At 45.5% G+C, this 19,524-nt stretch overlaps 1 protein-coding gene across 1 annotated transcript in view; it reads right to left on the minus strand.

The window, feature by feature from the left end:
* The window catches only part of zanl (zonadhesin, like), a 35,872-nt gene that overhangs the window by 1,103 nt on the left and 15,245 nt on the right, over nucleotides 1-19,524 (minus strand). The window contains exons 22-51 of the mRNA XM_029760581.1: nucleotides 18,792-18,937; nucleotides 17,990-18,133; nucleotides 17,652-17,759; nucleotides 16,801-16,970; nucleotides 14,978-15,180; nucleotides 14,470-14,611; nucleotides 13,880-14,127; nucleotides 13,428-13,605; nucleotides 12,999-13,107; nucleotides 12,632-12,726; nucleotides 11,981-12,157; nucleotides 11,373-11,575; nucleotides 10,882-11,026; nucleotides 10,446-10,543; nucleotides 10,164-10,307; nucleotides 9,424-9,588; nucleotides 6,485-6,612; nucleotides 5,802-6,073; nucleotides 5,279-5,487; nucleotides 4,818-4,962; nucleotides 4,376-4,623; nucleotides 4,058-4,187; nucleotides 3,763-3,964; nucleotides 3,432-3,593; nucleotides 3,060-3,190; nucleotides 1,992-2,194; nucleotides 1,720-1,855; nucleotides 1,432-1,578; nucleotides 930-1,023; nucleotides 674-714 (exon numbers count right to left, since the gene is read on the minus strand). Coding sequence (XP_029616441.1) covers nucleotides 674-714; nucleotides 930-1,023; nucleotides 1,432-1,578; nucleotides 1,720-1,855; nucleotides 1,992-2,194; nucleotides 3,060-3,190; nucleotides 3,432-3,593; nucleotides 3,763-3,964; nucleotides 4,058-4,187; nucleotides 4,376-4,623; nucleotides 4,818-4,962; nucleotides 5,279-5,487; nucleotides 5,802-6,073; nucleotides 6,485-6,612; nucleotides 9,424-9,588; nucleotides 10,164-10,307; nucleotides 10,446-10,543; nucleotides 10,882-11,026; nucleotides 11,373-11,575; nucleotides 11,981-12,157; nucleotides 12,632-12,726; nucleotides 12,999-13,107; nucleotides 13,428-13,605; nucleotides 13,880-14,127; nucleotides 14,470-14,611; nucleotides 14,978-15,180; nucleotides 16,801-16,970; nucleotides 17,652-17,759; nucleotides 17,990-18,133; nucleotides 18,792-18,937 — 4,723 coding nt within the window. The remainder of the gene's footprint in view (nucleotides 1-673; nucleotides 715-929; nucleotides 1,024-1,431; nucleotides 1,579-1,719; nucleotides 1,856-1,991; nucleotides 2,195-3,059; nucleotides 3,191-3,431; nucleotides 3,594-3,762; nucleotides 3,965-4,057; nucleotides 4,188-4,375; nucleotides 4,624-4,817; nucleotides 4,963-5,278; nucleotides 5,488-5,801; nucleotides 6,074-6,484; nucleotides 6,613-9,423; nucleotides 9,589-10,163; nucleotides 10,308-10,445; nucleotides 10,544-10,881; nucleotides 11,027-11,372; nucleotides 11,576-11,980; nucleotides 12,158-12,631; nucleotides 12,727-12,998; nucleotides 13,108-13,427; nucleotides 13,606-13,879; nucleotides 14,128-14,469; nucleotides 14,612-14,977; nucleotides 15,181-16,800; nucleotides 16,971-17,651; nucleotides 17,760-17,989; nucleotides 18,134-18,791; nucleotides 18,938-19,524) is intronic.

Here is a 19,524-nt window from a genome sequence, read left to right on the forward strand (position 1 = left end):
GTTTCTCCTGGCCAGGTCACCAAGGTGATCAAGGGTTTAGTTGGGAAGGATGGAGGGCAGAACTACTTGTCATGCAATCCAGTGGAAGAACCAAAGCACTTATTTTTCACAGTATGAGCATTGATTTCACAATTTCCCTCCTGATCATGACTTCATAGAATTACAAAAACGTAAGTTTAGGCATAAGGGTCGAAATGAATGAACGTTATGTTTAAGTTTATGTTTAGGAACAAGGGTTAGGTTAAGGTTAGTGTTATATCAGTGAGGTTAAGGTAAGGGTTGAGGTTATAGAATTATGGCACGGCAAGGTCCACTTGCCTCTGTAATAAATCAGCTGAATAGGTGGGTGACAGGTGTTTTTCTTGTGCTTTTCTCTTTAGCTGGCTGCCAATATTCTGTTTCAAAATAATCAACTTCAAAATAATTTACTCATTTAAAATGGTCTACGGTCCACCCATTATGGCATCATTGACCTGAACAGGGAATTTTGTTCTACTGATTCGAATTCAATGTTTACTATATCCTTCCCATCTAAATCCTTGACCTGGTTTTATTGGGATAATATTAGCTAAGTAGTATAATATTAGTATAATATTAGCTACAGTAGGTAAAACAAAATGTAAGTGAAAGTAAAAATTGATATGTTTTAAGTGAGATTGAGATAGGCACTTACTTGAATCTGTGTTGTCAAAATCAAACTTGTTTTTTTTGTTCCTGTAAACGCAAAATGGTTTAGAGAGTTAGCGTCCATTTACATAGGAATACAAATACTGCACTGACAGGTGACGTTAGCTTTTCCTGTCTTGTATACTGAATAATAAAGCAAACTGTCATGATCACCTTGATCTTTGATTATTTCATGTTGTCAGTGTAGATTTTTGCTCTACGACAAACAGGCTGTGTTTTAGTGGTTGTTGTAAAGTACTTACGTTCGACAGCATTTGTAGCATAACACACAAATCAGTGCTATGATGATGACTCCCAGAGGCACTAGGACTGCGATGAGAATGATCGTGTTCTTATCTGTGGGACGAAGGAGGAGACAGTTACAACACTGGTATGCCTGTATGCTATTCTAACATCAGTTTAACAACAAGGATTACCGGGTACAGTACAGTATAGTACAGTCCCATACAGTACAGTATAATACAATACAGTACAGTACAGTACAATACATATGAGTCCCATACAGTACAGTATAGTACAGTACAATACAGTACAGTGAAATACGGTACAGAATAGTATAGAGCAGTACAGTCCCATACAGTACAGTACAATACATATGAGTCCCATACAGTACAGTGAAATACGGTACAGAATAGTATAGTACAGTACAGTCCCATACAGTACAGTGAAATACGGTACAGAATAGTATAGAGCAGTACAGTCCCATACAGTACGGTATAGTATTAGCTCCAGTTAATCACGTACCCAGGCCTCCGCTGGTCTCGGTCTTCTCGATCTCACACAGGTTGCCCTCGAAGCCCTCTTTACACTGGCAGGTGAATGAGTCAACTGTAGTGTTAGACTCAGAGCAGGTACCGCCATTTAGACAGGGGTAAGCCAGACACGGACTCACTGAGAAGAGAGGGCAAGAGGGTACGTTTGTTATCAAAGACATTTCAGTCCATTTTACACACTGAAGTTGTTCTCATTGCAACTACTAGGGGCACAAATGCATGTTTCAGTAGCCACACACAAAGACACACACACACTCACTTTTGTAGCAGTCACGCGCGTAGTCGAAAATGGTACAGACTTGTGTGTCGGCACAGCCCTTGGGTTGGCACACGGCGCCCGAGGCTGTACATTCACACGACAGGGCACAGTCCTCTGTCACAAACTTCTCCTTGAGCTGGGTTGGAAGGGAATGGAGGGATGGGGAGAGAGAGAGATCAAAATGGGGTAGAGAGAGAGAGACGTACGAGGAAAGGGGCCAGAGTTATACACACCACACCATACAATGTTCTGCGACAGCTGTATTAACTCACCGGGTAGTATCTATCCAGGTAGTTGCAGCCACACTCGCTATAGGGCACACAGCTGCCTGTGCTCATGGCGAAACCGGGGGCACACTGGCACCCCTCAACACAGGCAGTGAAGTCACAATCGGAAGGCGCGGCCAGGTCAGCGCAGGAGGCAGGGCAAGGGGTCATACACTCAGAGTAGGTACTGTTGGCCACACAGCTCAGGACTGGGGGGGAGGAGAGGAGGGAGAGAGGGAGAGAGGAGGGGGAGAGTGAGGGAGGAAGTGAAGAGAGAGGGAGAGGGGGAAGTGAGGGAGAAAGTGAGGACACAGGATTAGCAACAAACACATAAGGGGTGTTGAGAGGAGGGCAGTTGAAAATAAGTATTACTGCCAAAATGATTTGGCAGAATCAGTTTAGCAGTTTGCTAGGGATTACAAGTGAAGGAAAAAAAGTCATTTATTAAGAACACAGCACTGAGTGAATGTATTTTGATTTTATTTCGGATAGATTGTGTGTGTACTTGTGTGTATTTAAGAATTTGTGTGTGTAATACTGGAGTGTGTGCGCATTAGTGCATGTGTGTTTGCGTATGCATTTGTGTGTCTGTGAGTGTGCGTGTGCATTTATGTGTGTGTGACAAGGTGCATGTGTGCATTTATGTGTGTTTAATAAGATCTCTGTAGTGTAGTGTGTGTGCGTGTATTTGTGCTTGTGTGTGTGCTCGTTTGTGTCCGCGAGTGTTTGTGTGTGTGCACACGTTAGAGAGTGTGTCTGTGTGCGTGTGTGCGTATGCATACGTTCATTTGTGTTTAATAACATCTCTGTAGTAATGTGTGTATGTGAGACAAGGTGCATGTGTGTGTGTGTGTGTGTGTGTGTGTGTGTGTGTGTGTGTGTTTATAATGACATCTCTATAGTAGTGTGTGTAATAATAATAATTTGGTGGGTGCTTATATTTCACAGTTGCACCAGTGTGTACTAATACACATTTGTGAATTGGAAATGTGTCTTTTGCATAACCCAACTCTCCTTCTATGTGTGTGTGTGTGTGTGTGTGTGTGTGTGTGCGCGCGCCCGCACGTGTCTTACCACAGCCCAGCTGTTGTCTCCATTTGCCCAGTTTGACACCGGCCTCCTGGCATGCCAGGGCGTACACCTCAAAGCTGTCACAACGCAGAGAGGCGGTTTCCTGATCCGCACACAGGTCAAACACACAGTCCCTAAAACGCACACACACGACAGACAGTGACTGGAGGGAATAGTGCAGACCTACACACAGATCCGAACACTGTAGTATGAACATATAAAGTAGAATATAAATTCAAGTTGTGGCTTGAGAGAAAAGTATCAAACGTACCCACCTGTAGCACACAGAAACACTCTTTCGCTTTCTCTCTCTCTCTCACACACACACACACAAACACACACACACACACACACACACACACAGTCTCTACTCACTCCTGGAAGCTGTTGGGCAGTAGTTGGGCGTGGCAGCCAGCGAAGGGTCCTGTAGGGTCGGACACGGCTCCGCACTGTTTGTTACCATTCAACTCAGCCAGCTGAGCGTCAGTACAACCTGCTGTCTCAAAGCCAGACTCTGGGTCTGTCTCCACATCGCGCCTAGGGAGAGGGGAGAGGGTGAAGAAGAGGGCGAAGGAGAAAAAAAACTAAGGAAGGAGAGTCATATCTATTTTTCAGTCGGTTGTGTTTATAAATAGATTATGAATGAACCAACAAATAAATAAATACATTAAATGTGTTTATATATAATCGAGTGATTCCTTCCCACCTGTGCAGGTGCGCCATCTTGGGGAGGTCTGCTGTCACTAGCTCCGCCCCCTGCCTGTCAGTCACTCTCCAGCTTTCGCCGAACTCGTCAAGTTTCCGCGTCACAGTTCCGTCTGGTTTCATGTACTCGTTCTTGGAGGACCCGTCGTAGTTCCCACACAGACCTCTCACCCTGTTCTTGTATGTACTGGGTAGGATCACCTCTGTTAGGGAGGGAGAAAGAGTATTGCATGAGTACAATCTCTCTCTCACACTCTCACACTCTCTAACTCTCACACTCTCGCTCTCCCTCTCACCTCCGTGGATTTTGCCGTCGAAGCGGACCGTCATGCCAAAGTCGGTGACCAGCTGGACGTTCTTGGAGTTCATCGTGATGGTCAGGCCGTCTCTAGGACTGAGAGGAGGAGCCACACGCTCACCGTTCACCTACACGGGTAGTGAGAGGACATAAGAAGTTATAACTGTTCATGGAGATGACACAAGAGGTTATAACTGTTCATAGTGATGTCATAGTTGACCTGGAAGGTAACAGAGAGGAGACTCTCATGGTTTTAGAGCTAGATTACTGTCGCCAAGGCAACAGGCATTGTTGGATTATATTATATTTAACTCACCAGTACAACTTTCTTCTGCAGGAAGCGGATGCTGACTCCATAGACATCTACATACACCTCATCCAGGTAGGAGATCTTCTTGCTGCCACCGCGACGGGTGTTCTTCCCTCTGACTTGGAGGGAGGCCAGTGAGCTGAGGAGGGAGTGGCCCTCGGTCAGGGTGTAGGTGTAGGGGCCCTGGAAGTGGTGGGTGAACCCGTCAAATGTACGGTAGTGGGGGTCGCCGTGGATATTGCACCTGTCGAATTCTGGAGAGGGGAGGGGGGGAGTGGCAGAGAAAGGGAGATGAAGTAAGGTGGGGAGAGAGGGAAAGAGAGAGACAGAAAAGTTTGTATTGAGGAAGTATAGTTGACAAATAGTAACCTTCTCCTAATATTTTCGGGAGAAATGGCAGTGGGGGCAGAGTTGCAGGGACTATTTTGAGAGAAGAGTTGGGACTTACTCTCAGGTTTGCAGTAGAGGTCTCCGTTCTTGTCCAGAGTGCAGACAGAATCATCCCTGCATTGAAAATCAGAACAGGTGATGGAGCCGCCCAGGTTACAGGTACACTTGTCATCACAGTGGTCAGTCACCCACGAGTCTCCCATCTGCAACACACACACACACACAGAACACACATTAGGATTACAGCTGACTGTTTATACAGTATGTCTAAAGAAATCTCGTTTGAATGGTATTATAGAGAATGTGTTGAATCTGTGTCTGGCTGGTGGAGTTTGGATTCTTGTCTAACCAAACTTGTTTCATAGTTGAATATCATGCACGCTATGGTACAAATATGTTTGCCATCTGACAATCCCCATAAGTTGAAAGGAACTTTTCGGTGTTTAGTTGGGGTGTATGACTGGTAAAGTAGTGCGTGTAAGCGGGCCACGATTGGTCGACGAAACAGTAAGCACTCACATCGTGGTACTCCCCATTGGAGTCCACACATCCACACTGGGCCAGAGGGACACACTTCCCGTCGCTGAGTACGAACCCCGCATCACACTGGCACCCCTCGACGCAGGTGGTGGGGGGAAGGTGGCAGAACATGGGGAACAGGTCGGAGCAGGTGGCGGGGCAGGGGGGCGTGCAGTCAGAGTAGTGGCTATTGGGGGGGCACGGCAGGGCTGGAGGGGGAAAGAGTGATGGTGGGGTTGGACGATAATCAAAGATCCTATCTTTCCATACAGTGCAGTAACAGTTACAGTAACATTGGCTCTATGGATGGGTTTCGTCTGGTAATTGCGGCATCATTGGTCGACAGTATAGGCCTACACATGTAGTACTTTTACAAATTCAATTCCAAAGCCAACTCATTTCCTTCCATTTTCATTCATTGATATAGCATCCTATGCCCAACCTCCCTCCAATACTCTCTCCTTCCATCTCACCCTACCCTCTCCATCTCCCTCCCCCTACCCCCATCTCCCCCATAACTTACGACAGAATGTGTTGTTTCTCCAGTCGACGGTAACCCCAGCTGACTGACAGGCCTGTGCGTAGGCTTCCACGTTATCACACAGCGTGGCCTGCATGCCGTCGTATTCACACATGTCGTACACACAGTTCCCCAGGAAGGCCTCCGGTGGCAGGAAAGAGTGGCAGGGCTTGAACTTGTCGCCGAGGATGATAGAAGAACATAGGGTCTCGTACTGTTTCTCTTCTTCTGCCGTGCAGTTTGGGTGGATGTTGGGACGCTCATCTGGCGAGCACCTGGAGGGATGGAGGGAGAGATGGGGGGAGGGATGGGTTAGATAGAGGGATGGAGAAGAGGGAGAGAGAGTACCCAAAAATGTAACCTCCTACCAGACCATAAGAATGAATGATCACTCACCAATAAGTGTCAGTAGAACATTTCATTATACATATTTTTTGCAAGCCTTGTACAGACAGAGTGGTTTACTCCTGGCCTATTTGTACCTGGTCTATTTGAACATTGGCTTGCCTTAAGGCTATATATTATTAAAGATCCAGGTATCTAAAATATAAATGATATAGACAGGTGTCAGTGTTTCAGGGACACTCAGGTGTACAGTAACACATGATCTGACCAAGACAAAGCTTTAGTGGTAGCCTCCTGGCCTAAAGTACAAGGTCAAAGGTGAGGGGTTAGAGGTTACTGACCCTGGGTCTGAGTCTCCCTCGGACTTCCAGCTGTTGCCCAGTTCTATCACGTCCTTGGCCGGGTTTCCATCGGGCTTCAGGTTGTCGTCTTTGGCGTTCATGTTGTAGTTACCACACATACCACACACCTGGACAGACGGAAGGAAAGAGTTGTGAGTTGAAACTGGGGAATAATATAAGAGTGAAGTTTGTACAAGAAACAGTGTCAATTACTTTTAAAAAAGATAAATAAAATAAATGTGAATAGAATTTGAACAATAGGGCCTCCCGAGTGGCGCAGCCGTCTAAGGCACTGCATCGCAGTTCTAGAGGCGTCACTACAGACCCGGGTTCGATCCCGGGATCTATCACAACCGGTCGGGCTCTATGACATTATATAGAACTAAGACCGCACATAATGAGCTATGTAAGGCCATAAGCAAACAGGAAAACTCTCATCCAGAGACTGCGCTCCTAGTGGCCGGGGACTTTAACGCAGGGAAACTAAAATCCGTTTTACCTCATTTCTACCAGCATGTGCAATTAGAGGGAAAAAAAACTATAGACCACCTTCACTCCACACACAGAGACCCGTACAAAGCTCTCCCTCAACCTATATTTGGCAAATCTGACCATAATTCTATCCTCCTGATTCTTGCTTACAAGCAGTACGTACCCTGCATGAGCGACTCGGTCAGTAAAGAAGTGGAATATGTTCTGGGATTCTTCCGATGGCATTGAGGAGTGCACCACATCAGTCACTGGCTTCATCTATAAGTACATTGATGACGTCGTCCCCACAGTGACCGTACGAACATACCCCAACCAGAAGCCATGGATCACAGGCAACATCCACACTGAGCTAAAGGGTAAAGCTGCCACTTTCAATGAGCAGGACTCTATCCCGGACACTTATAAGAAATCCCGCTACCCTATCGACGAACCATCAAACAGGCAAAGGCCAATACAGGACTAAGATCGAATCGTACTACACCGGCTCTAACGCTCGTCGGATGTGGCAGGGCTTGAAAACTATTACAGACTACAAAGGGAAGCACAGCCGCGAGCTGCCCAGTGACACGAGCCTACCAGACAAGCTAAATTACTTCTATGCTCGCTTCGAGGCTAGCAACACTGAAGCATGCATGAGAGCATCAGCTGTTCCGGACGACTGTGTGATCATGCTCTCCGTAGCCGATGTGAGTAAGACCTTTAAACAGGGCAACATTCACAAGGCCACAAGGCCAGACAGATTACCAGGACGTGTGCTCTGAGCATGTGCTGCCCAACTGGCAAGTGTCTTCACTGACATTTTTAACCTGTCCCTGACTGAGTCTGAAATACCAACATGTTTCAAGCAGACCACCATAGTCCCTGTGCCCAAGAACACTAAGGAAACCTGCCTAAATGACTACCGACCTGTAGCACTCGTGTATGTAGCCATGAAGTGCTTTGAAAGGCTGGTCATGGCTCACATCAACCCCATCATCCCAGAAACCCTAGACCCACTCCAATTTGAATACGGCCCCAACAGATCTACAGATGATGCAATCTCTATTGCACTCCACACTGCCCTTTCCCACCTTGACAAAAGGAACACCTATGTGAGAATGCTGTTCATTGACTACAGCTTAGCATTCAGCACCATAGTGCCCTCAAAGTTAATCACTAAGATAAGGACCCTGGGACTAAACACCTCCCTCTGCAACTGGATCCTAGACTTCCTAAAAGGCAGTCCCCAGGTGGTAAGGGTAACAACAACACATCTGCCACTCTGATCCTCAACACGGGGGCCCCTAAGGGGTGAGTGCTCAGTCCCCTCTTGTACTCCCTGTTCACCAGGAACGACTCCAACACCATCATTAAGTTTGCCGACGACACAACAGTGGTAGGCCTGATCACTGACAACGATGAGACAGTCTATAGGGAGGAGGTCAGAGACCTGACCGTGTGGTGCCAGGATAACAACCTCTCCCTCAACGTGATCAAGACAAAGGAAATGACTGTGGACTACAGGAAAAGAAGGACCAAGCACACCCCCATTCTCATCGACAGGGCTGTAGTGGAGCAGGTTGAGAGCTTCAAGTTCCTTGGTGTCCACATCACCAACAAGCTATCATGGTCCAAACACACCAAGACAGTCGTGAAGAGGGCACGACAAAGCCTCAGGAGACTTAAAAGATTTGGCATGGGTCCTCAGATCCTCAAAAAGTTCTACAGCTGCACCATCAAGAGCATCCTGACTGGTTGCATCACTGCCTGGTATGGCAACTGCTCGGCCTCCGACCGCAAGGCACTACAGATTTTACTTAACACTTATTTTTCTTGAAACTGCATTGTTGGTTGAGGGCTTGTAAGTAAGCATTTTACTGTAAAGTCTACACCTGCTGTATTCGGTGCATGTGACAAATAACATTTGATTTGATCGGGAGTCCAATAGGGTGGTGCACAATTGGCCCAGCGTTGTCCGGGTTAGGGGAGTGTTTGGCTGGGGGGGCTTTACTTTGCTCATCGCGCTCTACCGACTGCTTGTAACGTGCCTGCAAGCTAACTTCGGGCGTCAGGTGAATGGTGTTTCCGCCGACACATTGGTGTGACTAGCTTCTTGGTTAAGTGGGCGGGTGTTAAGAAGCGCGGTTTGGCGGGTCATGTTTCGGAGGATGCATGACTTTGACCATCGCCTCCCGTTGGAAAGTTGCAGCAATGAGACAAGATTAAAATTGGGGAGAAAACGGGTAAAATTATAAAAACTAAAATACAAAACATTTTTGAACAGTATGGATAATTCCATGAATGAAAAGGGCAGAGAAAATCATTAGAAGTCGCTTTAAAATGTAGTTCTGAGTATTTTAGTATGGCCAAGACATGTATTGTGTGAAAGGCTTAATTTTACCATCATTATAAGTTGTACAATACGCATTATTATACAGTAGCATTACTATAGTTGGGCTCAGACGTACCTTGTTGAAGTATTCTCCAGGGATGGTGATCTCCAGGTGGTGGACTCCATCAAACTTGACCTTCAGGCCAAAATCAGTGTCCAGTAGACTGTAGACACCACTACTCAAGAGCCTGGCCCCGGCCACACCGATGGACAGAGGAGTACGTACCCTGCGCCCATCCAACTGGAGAGGAGAGAGAGAAATAGAGAGAGGGGAGGGGGGGATAAAGGAGAGGTGATTCGTGGAAATCAATAACAAATAAGGCATATGGGTTGTTGTTTCTCAAACTTCACTATCACAGCTTCCATGGGCGGTTCCACAAAGTGGCTTGCCGGTGTTGAAGGCCCCTCAAGAATAGGCCTAACACCCCAATTAACACCCCCCCCCCAAGGTAATTTATTAGTACACCATAGATCCCTAGGCAATGACCAAGCTACCCTGCCAGCTTCATTAAGAAGATGAATAACGATCAAAACGTACCATAACTGTATCTCTACTATCTGACTCAAACGGTGAGAAAACAAAGGAAACTGTACTCAGGATTGAGCCAAAGCGTCAAACTACTACTTTTCGCTACTCTGACAAATGTGATTCTAAGCATGCTCCCCAATGGATCCCTCTCCCTCTCTCTCTCTGTTTTGTGTTTTCTGTCTATGTTTGCTGTGATGAGACTGAGGCATAAAGCCTGTAAGCCATACACACAATTCTACTTTCACCAAAAACGGACAGCAAAGGTTTGAACTTGAACTCCATCTCACCAGAACTCTGTTGCTCTTTTGAAGCGTGACGTTGGCGTTGGGAAGATAGACCGTGACGGAGCGCACGTACGACGCCTCCGGTTGGCCGCGCTCCTCGTTCTTCGCCACGATGGTGAACGGAGTTACCTTGGTGGAGTTACACACCTGAGGGAGAGAGGGATAATGGAGGGGGGGGGGGGGTCGGAGGGAAGGTGAGAGGGATGGAGGGAGCGAGACGTGTTACAGGGATCGGGAGAGACAGAGGGGAAGAGGAAGAGAGGTTGAGAGACGATGGTTACATACCTCCACCAGTGTATAGGTACAGGTGCCCATGAAGGTGTGCATGACACCATCAAAGGTGTAGTAATGAGGATCTCCGGCCACATGACACACACCCAAACCTGGGGAGAGACACAGAGAACAGAGACATTCATATCTGGGTTAGTGATGCCTTCTTGGGAGTTCTTCATGGTGTGTTTCATATACAGGCAGTGTCACATTCATTTCAAATCACAACTGAAGATACTTAGAGCTGGTTTTCCAGTCACAGATTAAGCCTAGGTCTTGGAAGCATGTTCAATGGAGATTCTCTAAATGCTTTTGAGTTCAGGACTAATAATTCATTATAATTAGGAATCTGTATCTGGGAAACCAAAACATTTCTGTCCCAGTAACAGTAGCAAAATAAACAACACAACAAAGACCAAGAAAAAGCCCTGAAAGGGGGTGTGGCATTTACCTGTTGAAACACATGCCAGCTCTCCCTCCAACACCTTACACTCCTGGGCGGGACTACACTGCCATGGCTCACAGACAATGTTGTTGCCAGGGTTACACTTACAACGCTCCGAACAGTCCAGCTCAGTGAACCAACTGTCTCCCACCTAGGACACACACACACACACACACACACACACACACACACACACACACACACACACACACACAAACAAACAAGGAGAGATACGGACATAAGACACAGTCCCACAGACATATGACAATCAACCATGTTAGTTAGTCAATAAACCACTTAATTAATTTAGTCAATCATCCACATGAGCACAATGAACTAGCCTTAACAACATTCTACCAAACACTACTTTTCTACTTTTGCAAACAGACTAAAACTATTTCAATCTGTGTACATCATTCCTATAAGTCTCAGGTCATTGTATTGACTACTATGTAAACTTTACTAGTCAAGTCATAACTTGGTTCCTCCATTCTTACAGGCCTGTAGTTGTTATCTTTGTCGGTGCAGCCACACTGGCTGGGTGGAACACACTTGTCACCGCTGAGTAGCAGGCCGGGGTCACACACACACCCCTCTACACAGGGCTGGGTACAGGTGGCGTTGAAGGTAGGGTTCTGACAGCTGGAAGGACAGGCGCTACCACATGGCTCGTAGTGGCTGCCTGGGAGACACTTCAGAGCTGGGGGGAGAGGGGAAGAGAGAGAGAGAGAGGGGGGGGGGAACATGGGTTACTGATGGGCAATGAGAATAATCTGTGTTGCTGCTGCCCAAGAAAGGGGGAGAACTAGAGGGAACATGGAATTTGAATTGGTAGTAAGACTAATCCTTGTGGCACACCACTTTCACAATATTGGTGTTACCCAATAGAGATAGGACTCAGTACACATAAAGGACTCACAGGTGTGTTACAGCACATGGCGCACAGGTGTGTTACAGCACATGGAGCACAGGCGTGTTACAGCACATGGCGCACAGGCGTGTTAGTTAGACTACACACAGTCGGGAAGGTGTGTGTATGCGTTTGCGTGCATACCTGTGTTTCAATGTGTGTGCGCGCCTGCACGCACGTTGGTATGTGACTTACGGCAGAAGGTGTTATTCCTCCATGCGATGGGTACTCCAGCCAAGGCACACAGGTCAGCGTAGCTCTCTATAGCCTGGCACAGAGCCACCGTCTCCCCTCCCGTAGCACACTGGTCGTACACACAGTTCTCCTGGTAGATGTTGGGGGGAACCACCGCATGGCACGGCTTGAAGATACCTGAGAGAGAACGGATGGAGAAATGGATGGCGTTAAATAGCTGAGACAGTGAGGAATTATCAATAAATAGTTTTAACATTGTACAAATGACACGTAATAACACAATAGACAAAAACAAAATGCTGTAAGACAACTGAGAGAATTGGACAAATGAGCAATGAGTAATGGTCGTGGTAAGTTAGCTGACATTTCAGGCACAACTCTCTCGCTTATCTCTAGAATCAATGATGTTTCGTTTAAATATCATTTCTTGTTCTACAGAAATGAGAAATGGCTTTAGTAAATGGAGACTAAAAGATACAGTACAGGTGGTATGTAATAACATGAATATAACACGTTTTGTGAAAGAGTGCACGTGGATTGAGCATGTCTATGATTTTCTGACTGGTGTTAATGTCCGACAGCTGTAATTTGTGTTTCCATGCGTGTGTGTGTGTGTGTGTGTGTGTGCGTGTGTGTGTGTGTGAGTCTCACCGCTGGGGTCAGTGATCATGCCACAGCTGGTGGGTTTCTCAGCTTCTGCCTGAACCTTTGGATCGCACTCCTCCTCTCCTCCACCGTGGGTACAGCTGAAAGAAGAGAGAGGGATGGAGGGATTGACGATAGGAGGAAAGGGATGAATGTAAAAGCCGTCACTGTCGAGGATGGAAATGAAACCTCCTCGATGGAGTCAGACCTATAGCTCATAATTGATACAAAAACAATGGAATCTGGGTGAAATGTAACATAGTCTGGTATCTTAGTTCAGACTACAGTTCTTCCTAACAGTGCTGGACAAATAAAAACATTGAAACTGAAACACGAATGTGTGTCGTGTGTGTTTCAGGTGTGTGTGACTCACTCGGGGCGGTCGTCGGGCGCCTGCCAGCTCTCTCCCAGTTCGTTTGTGTTGCCGGCTGGTTTACCGTCTGGCTTGATGTTGTCATCACCGGGTTGGCCGTTGAAGTCTCCTACAAGAATAGAGGATCGACGGTACCAGTTACTACTGCCCACATCAACAGTTACTGTGCATACAAACTGTTAGCTGGGTCGGGGTAAAATTATATTTTAAAGCAGTCAATTCAAGATATAAAATGATATTCAAAGAGGTGTTCAGACAAGACTACATAAATCTACTACCCACTACAAAGGGGATATGATGAAAGTGGGTGAAATAACTTATCAGTGCTTTTTTTTGTAGATGTGCCTGGTTTCTTTAAATCCCATTCTTATTTACAATCAATTATCTGTCATGTTTGGAGAGGATCATCATTGATTGATTATCGCTTACCACAGAGTCCACAGAGCAGACCGTTGTAGGAGGAGGGCAGAGTGACGTCAGCGTGGTGGTTACCATCGAACCTCACCCTCAGGCCAAAGGTCGTCTCCAAGACAACAAACTTCCCGCTCAGGTAGATCTTCACCCCATTGGTCAGAGTCACAGGAGGGGTCACCAGAGTTCCGTTGACCTGGAAGAGATGTGAGGGTGTAACCGTTTTAAATTGGAGTTAACTTAGCAGATTGTACACTACGTGGTTATCTATTGATAATGTACAGTATTTTCATTGGTATGCGTTCTTGTTTTCGTATATTCCATTTCGAGACATTTGCTCCCAGTTTGTTCCCACTTTGCCACCATAACGTCTAAAGTCTATTTTATTGACCACGGGCCTTATCTTGCCACTTTGCCAGCATAACCGAATAAACCAGGTCGTGCTGTGGCTAACCTCCCATGTTCCTCACCTGTATTTTGCGTCCTTTCCCCAGGATGACGGTGATCCCGTACACCTTAATCACGACGGCTTTGACGTACGACACCTTCTTGTTGCTGCCTCGGTGCTCGTTCTGGGTGTCAACGGTGAAGTATGGCATCCCGGAGGTTTCATTGCAGGGCTTGGTGAGGGTGTAGGAGCAGGAACCCATGAAGTGGTGCACCCTCTTATCGAAAGAGGTGTAGTGAGGGTCACCCTGGACCGTGCAGATTCCCGTTTCTGTGAGTAGAGGAGGGTAGAGTTTAGATTTGAGTTTATAATGTTTTGTTTTCATAGAAGTTTAAACTTATGTTTTGAGGGAGCACTGATACAATATTGCATTTACAATATTTCTTATAAAAACGTACACATTTCAAAAGCTACAACTGCATGAAACTGAGACCCCACAATTGTATAGTGCTTGTCACCTAAAGACGCTTTTCAATCTTACCCCCAAAATAAAGGCCAAGTAAATTAAATGACACACACAAAAAAAATGACATTGGCATCCGTACTCTCCCTTCTGTTTGTGCGTGCGTGCGTGTGTGTGTGCGTGTGCGTGTGCGTGTACGTGTGTCGTACCCAGTGGGTAACATCCTAACTCTCCGTCCTGCAGGCCACAGCTCTCTGTCAGGGTACAGGTGGTGTTGTGACACTGTATCACCCCCCCGTCCAGACACACACACTCCTCCTTACAGCCCTCCAGGTACCAGTCGTCACCCACCTGAAAAACACACACCATGTTCAGACTACAGTACCTGACTGCCATGAATAGCCCAGGGAAACGTTTTTTTAAATGTTATTTAACCTTTATATTTTACAGGGAAGTCAACAGGTATCTTTTACAAAAAAGTCCAACATGGAAAATACAAGATAGAGTAAATATAAACGTGTACAGTTCAGTATCAAGTTTTGGGTATTTCTGAATGTGCACGTGTACTGACATTTTGGATGTGCATATTTTATTTTATGTTCGGATGATTTAGCAATGTATTGTATTTATACTGTATCCTAATGTACCCTTTCCCAAACCTTGATGCTTTACATAACACGCCGAAATTGTCAAAGTGAAAGAGGGAGTCGTACTCACAGGGTGGTAGTCTCCGGAGGAGTCGACACAGCCACAGTCTTTAACGGGAACACACTTGTCGTCACTAAGGATGAAGCCGGGGTTACACTCGCACCCCTCCACACACAGCTCTGAACAGCCAGGGGCGCCGCTGAACCCCAGGCAGGTCTCGGGACAAGAGCTCACACACATGGAGTAGGAACTGTTAGGGGGACAGGGCAGGGCTACGGAGGGAGAGCAAAAAGAAAGGGGAAGGCAGAAACAGGGTCAGTACAGGAAAATCTTCATAAATCACAAACATATTGTAACAAATCTGGGTTAAAGGGGCACAATAACAAAGCATGCTTCACATCAAATCAAACTTTATTTGTCACATGCGCCGAATACAACCTTACTGTGAAATGCTTACTTACAAGCCCTTAACCAAAAATGCAGTTCAAGAAAGAGTTATGAAAATATTTACCAAATCAACTAAAGTAAAAGATAATAAAAAGTAACACAATAAAATAACAATAACGAGGCTATATACAGGAGGTACCGGTACCGAGTCAATGTGTGGGGGTACAGGTTAGTCGAGCTAATTTGTACATGTAGGTAGGGGTAAAGCGAGTAGCAGCAGTGTAAAAACAAGTGGGGGAAGGCCATAATGTAAATAGTGGCCATTTTATTAATTGATCAGCAATCTTATGGCTTGGGGGTAGAAGCTGTTAAGTAGCCTTTTGGTCCTAGACTTGGCGCAACGGTACCGCTTGCTGTGCGGTAGCAGAGAGAACAGTCTATGACTTGGGTGACTGGAGTCTTTGACAATTCTTTGGGTCTTCCTCTGACACCGCCTAGTATAGAGGTCCTAGATGGCAGGAAGCTTGGCCCCAGTGATGTACTGGGCCGTACGCACTACCCTCTGTAGTGCCTTACGGTCAGATGCCGAGCAGTTGCCATACCAGGCGGTGATGCAACCGGTCAGGAGGCTCTCGATGGTGCAACTTTTTGAGGATCTGGGACCCATGCCAAATCTTTTCAGTCTCCTGAGGGGGAAAAGGTGTTGACGTGCCCTCTTCACTACTGTCTTGGTATGTTAGGACCATGATAGTTTGTTGGTGATGTGGACACCAAGGAACTTGAAACTGTCGACCTGCTCCACTACAGCCCCGTCGATGTTAATGGGGGCCTGTTCAGCCCGCCTTTTCCTGTAGTCCACGATCAGCTCCTTTGTCTTGCTCACATTGAGGGAGGGGTTGTTGTCCTGGCACCACACTGCCAGGTCTCTGACCACCTCCCTATAGGCTGTCTCATGCTTCCCGCCCTTGCTTGTATAAAAAGCTGAGAGATGGGGCTGGAGGATTGTAACTACTCTCAAGAGCTACGGATAGAAGGACTGACCATCCATGATATTAAAACCATATTTTGGGGCTATAAAGTGTTTGTTTACATTTATTTGTTTACAAACATTGGAGTAAAACAAGCTTATATTTTTGGTTCTGATGGAGTACGACAGTTGAATTAAGCTCTTAAGGTATTGATAAATTATAGACTTCAAGAATCAATGCTACATATCTCTCATTTATAAGTCCACAAATGAATGTAGCAACTGCAGATTGCCCCTTTAAGCTTGCTGCAACATTTAAGGAATTACTTTACTATTGACGGACAACAATATTTTCTCCGTAACTGTGTTAATGTGTGACTTTGAAGTGGCAGACTGAGATACCGACTTTTGCTTCTTCTTTCAACTTTTGCTCAAGCTGACACATAATTGTGACCTGCCAAGTGTTTTCAAACCAAATATTTGTACAATCTTCGAGGGCCTGACAGAGTGTCTATATATTTATATATATGAGACTCACGGCAGAAGTCTGGCTTCCTCCAGGGGTGAACCGTGGCCCCTGCACCCAGGCAGGCGTCAGTGTAGGCCTGGAGCTGGTCACACAGCATCTGCTGCTGGCCCCCGAAGCGACACATGTCATACACACAGCTCTGGAAGAACGGAGTGGGGTCCACCAACGCAGTGCAATCTCTGATGGGGGGGGGGGGGGGGGTGAGAGAGAGAAAGGAGGGGTGAATTAAATGTGTGAGGAAGAGGGGGGGTAAAGAATTAGAGAAAGAAAGAAATACATTAAGAAAGAAAGAAAGAAAGAAAGAAAGAAAAAAAGAAAGAAAGAAAGAAAGAAAGAAAGAAAGAAAGAAAGAAAGAAAGAAAGAAAGAAAGAGATGGGAGGGTGAACGGGAGAAAGAGGGAGAGAGAGAGAGAAAAGTAAAATACAAACACACAAATCACTTTGTTTGTTTTGAACACATGGAGGGAGTTAAGTGTTATGACCTGAATCATGTCAGGGCATATGAACTATAGTAGGCTTGTATGTATAAGACAATCTTAGATATTCTTAGCAGTGTGGAATGTAAAGGAGTAAGATTGCCAGCCCAACATGTGTTTACCATGCTATCTGGATTAAAGTCATGGATTATTGTAAACAGATATTACAATAGACTAGAGATCCATGTTTGTAAGCATCAGGGGTCATAGCGTGTGAGTTTCGAGGTATCTATGTACGTATGGATTAGTGTATGTTTTCATGTGTGTGTATGGTGGGTTAAACTGGGTGTTTATGTCTAAATGATACATATGGTATGGATCACACACAGTAGGGATACGTTGTTGGTTATGTATGTCAAGTATCCATGTGACTCTGTTGCTCACCTGAAAGGTCCTTTGGTATCGGTTAATTTCCCACAGTTCTCTGGTTTGGACACTTCTGCCTCCAGTGATGGATCACAGACAGGGTCTGGGTTGGTGTCGGGCTTGCATCTATGGAAACACACAATTTAAATAAACAATTTAAAATAGGAAATGTAATACCAATAAAGTGCACAATACAGTTACTACTCCTAATAAGTGCGTATAGGACAAAGTGCACACTCAGTTCCTAAACTACTTCCTAAAGTGTGTACCTACATTCTACTACATACACTACTTGGCAGAAATATTCCTGACTTCATTAGTCAGTATTCCCAAGAGAAAACATGATTCCCACTCACGTGGCATCCTCATCGTCCTCGGTCTTCCAGCTGTTTCCAAAGTCCTTGGAGCTGGTGACCTGGGATCCATCCGGCTTGGTGAAGTCATTGTTAGGGTTACCATCATAGTCGCCACACAGACCACACATCTGTTCAGAGTAGGAGCTGATGGAAAGACCAAGACACACGACATTTCACAAACATTTCCCTACACTCGCAATATTCTGCTAACCATGTGCAAGTGACCAATAAAATGTGATTTGATTTGAACACAGTAGATTAGTTCAAAGGTCAAGATACAAAGATATACAACCAGTGGATTAATAGAGAGATCCTACTAAAAATGTCAAAATACAAGTCACAATAGATTAGACACCGATATAGACAACAACCAATGGATTATTACGATTACCAGATTATTACCAAAAGATACCAAGATACCAAACCTCTGGATTACTACAAAGATATCAAGACACACAAACAATGGATTACTCGAGATCCTACTACAGAACCCATGGAGAGGGAATTAGAAAAAATCCTGAAAGCTTTAGTTGATTTAAGAGATCTATTTACAGTGGATTGATACTGAGTTGAAACCCCTCTAAAGGTTGAAAGATGTGGAATGTTTGGAACAGAAATGGTTCTAAATTCTGTATAATTGTTGATCAATTATCTCCATGAATATTGATAAAGTACAACACAGGTACAGCCCCACAGGCTGTGCCCAAACGTAGACACCTAACTTAAGAATAGGGTGTAATTTGAGCCTTAAGAGGGAAAAGGAAGTTGCTAGGGATCTACTTCCTGTGTCCGTAGTACACACCTGGGCACTGAGATCTGGGCGTAGTGGTTTCCGTCCCAGCGCACCTTGAGGCCGAACGGTGTCTGCAGGGTGATGTACTGACCCGCTAGCGATAGAGAGATTAGTGGAGAGGGGTAGTGAGGGAGGGACACACGCTTTCCGTTCACCTGTGGAGGCAGAAAGAGAGATTAATTCTAGGAAAGTCTCCGCTGATCCGGAGAAAAATAGACAAAAAAGGAGGAATAAGCAGTCCGAGAGAAGAGGAGGCGCAATTGGTGGACAGATTTGAAGGATTACTGGTAAAATAGACGATGACGGAGGGTGAATGAGATAAAAGATAAAAAAGAGACAAAGATAGAGAGAAAGAGAAAGACAGTTAAATGTGTATGGAAAAGGGAAAGAAAGGCTTTGGGTGTGTCGTCGTTGTGTAATTTCACTAATCCTCCGAATAAGGGAGATATGGAGTTTGAAAGATAGAGATAATTGAGTGACACCACATCTGTGATGTGCAATGTGAATGATCAAAACGTTTATGGGAAAGTGTTATTACATGTTAATAACTGTGTTAGTGTCACAGGTCTATGTTAATTACTGTTTAATAGCAAATGTATTTCTTCCTTCTGACAAGTTTTTCCTAGCCAATGTGCTTCTGCTTTGCTCTTGCTCTTTGGGGCCTAGGCCTCGTTACTTCAAAAGCACTGTGACAACTTCTGATGTAAAACGGGCTTTATGAATTTGACTGATTGATTGATGT

Source organism: Salmo trutta, chromosome 8 (genome assembly GCF_901001165.1).
Source record: "Salmo trutta chromosome 8, fSalTru1.1, whole genome shotgun sequence".
NCBI classification, from domain to species: Eukaryota; Metazoa; Chordata; class Actinopteri; order Salmoniformes; family Salmonidae; genus Salmo; species Salmo trutta.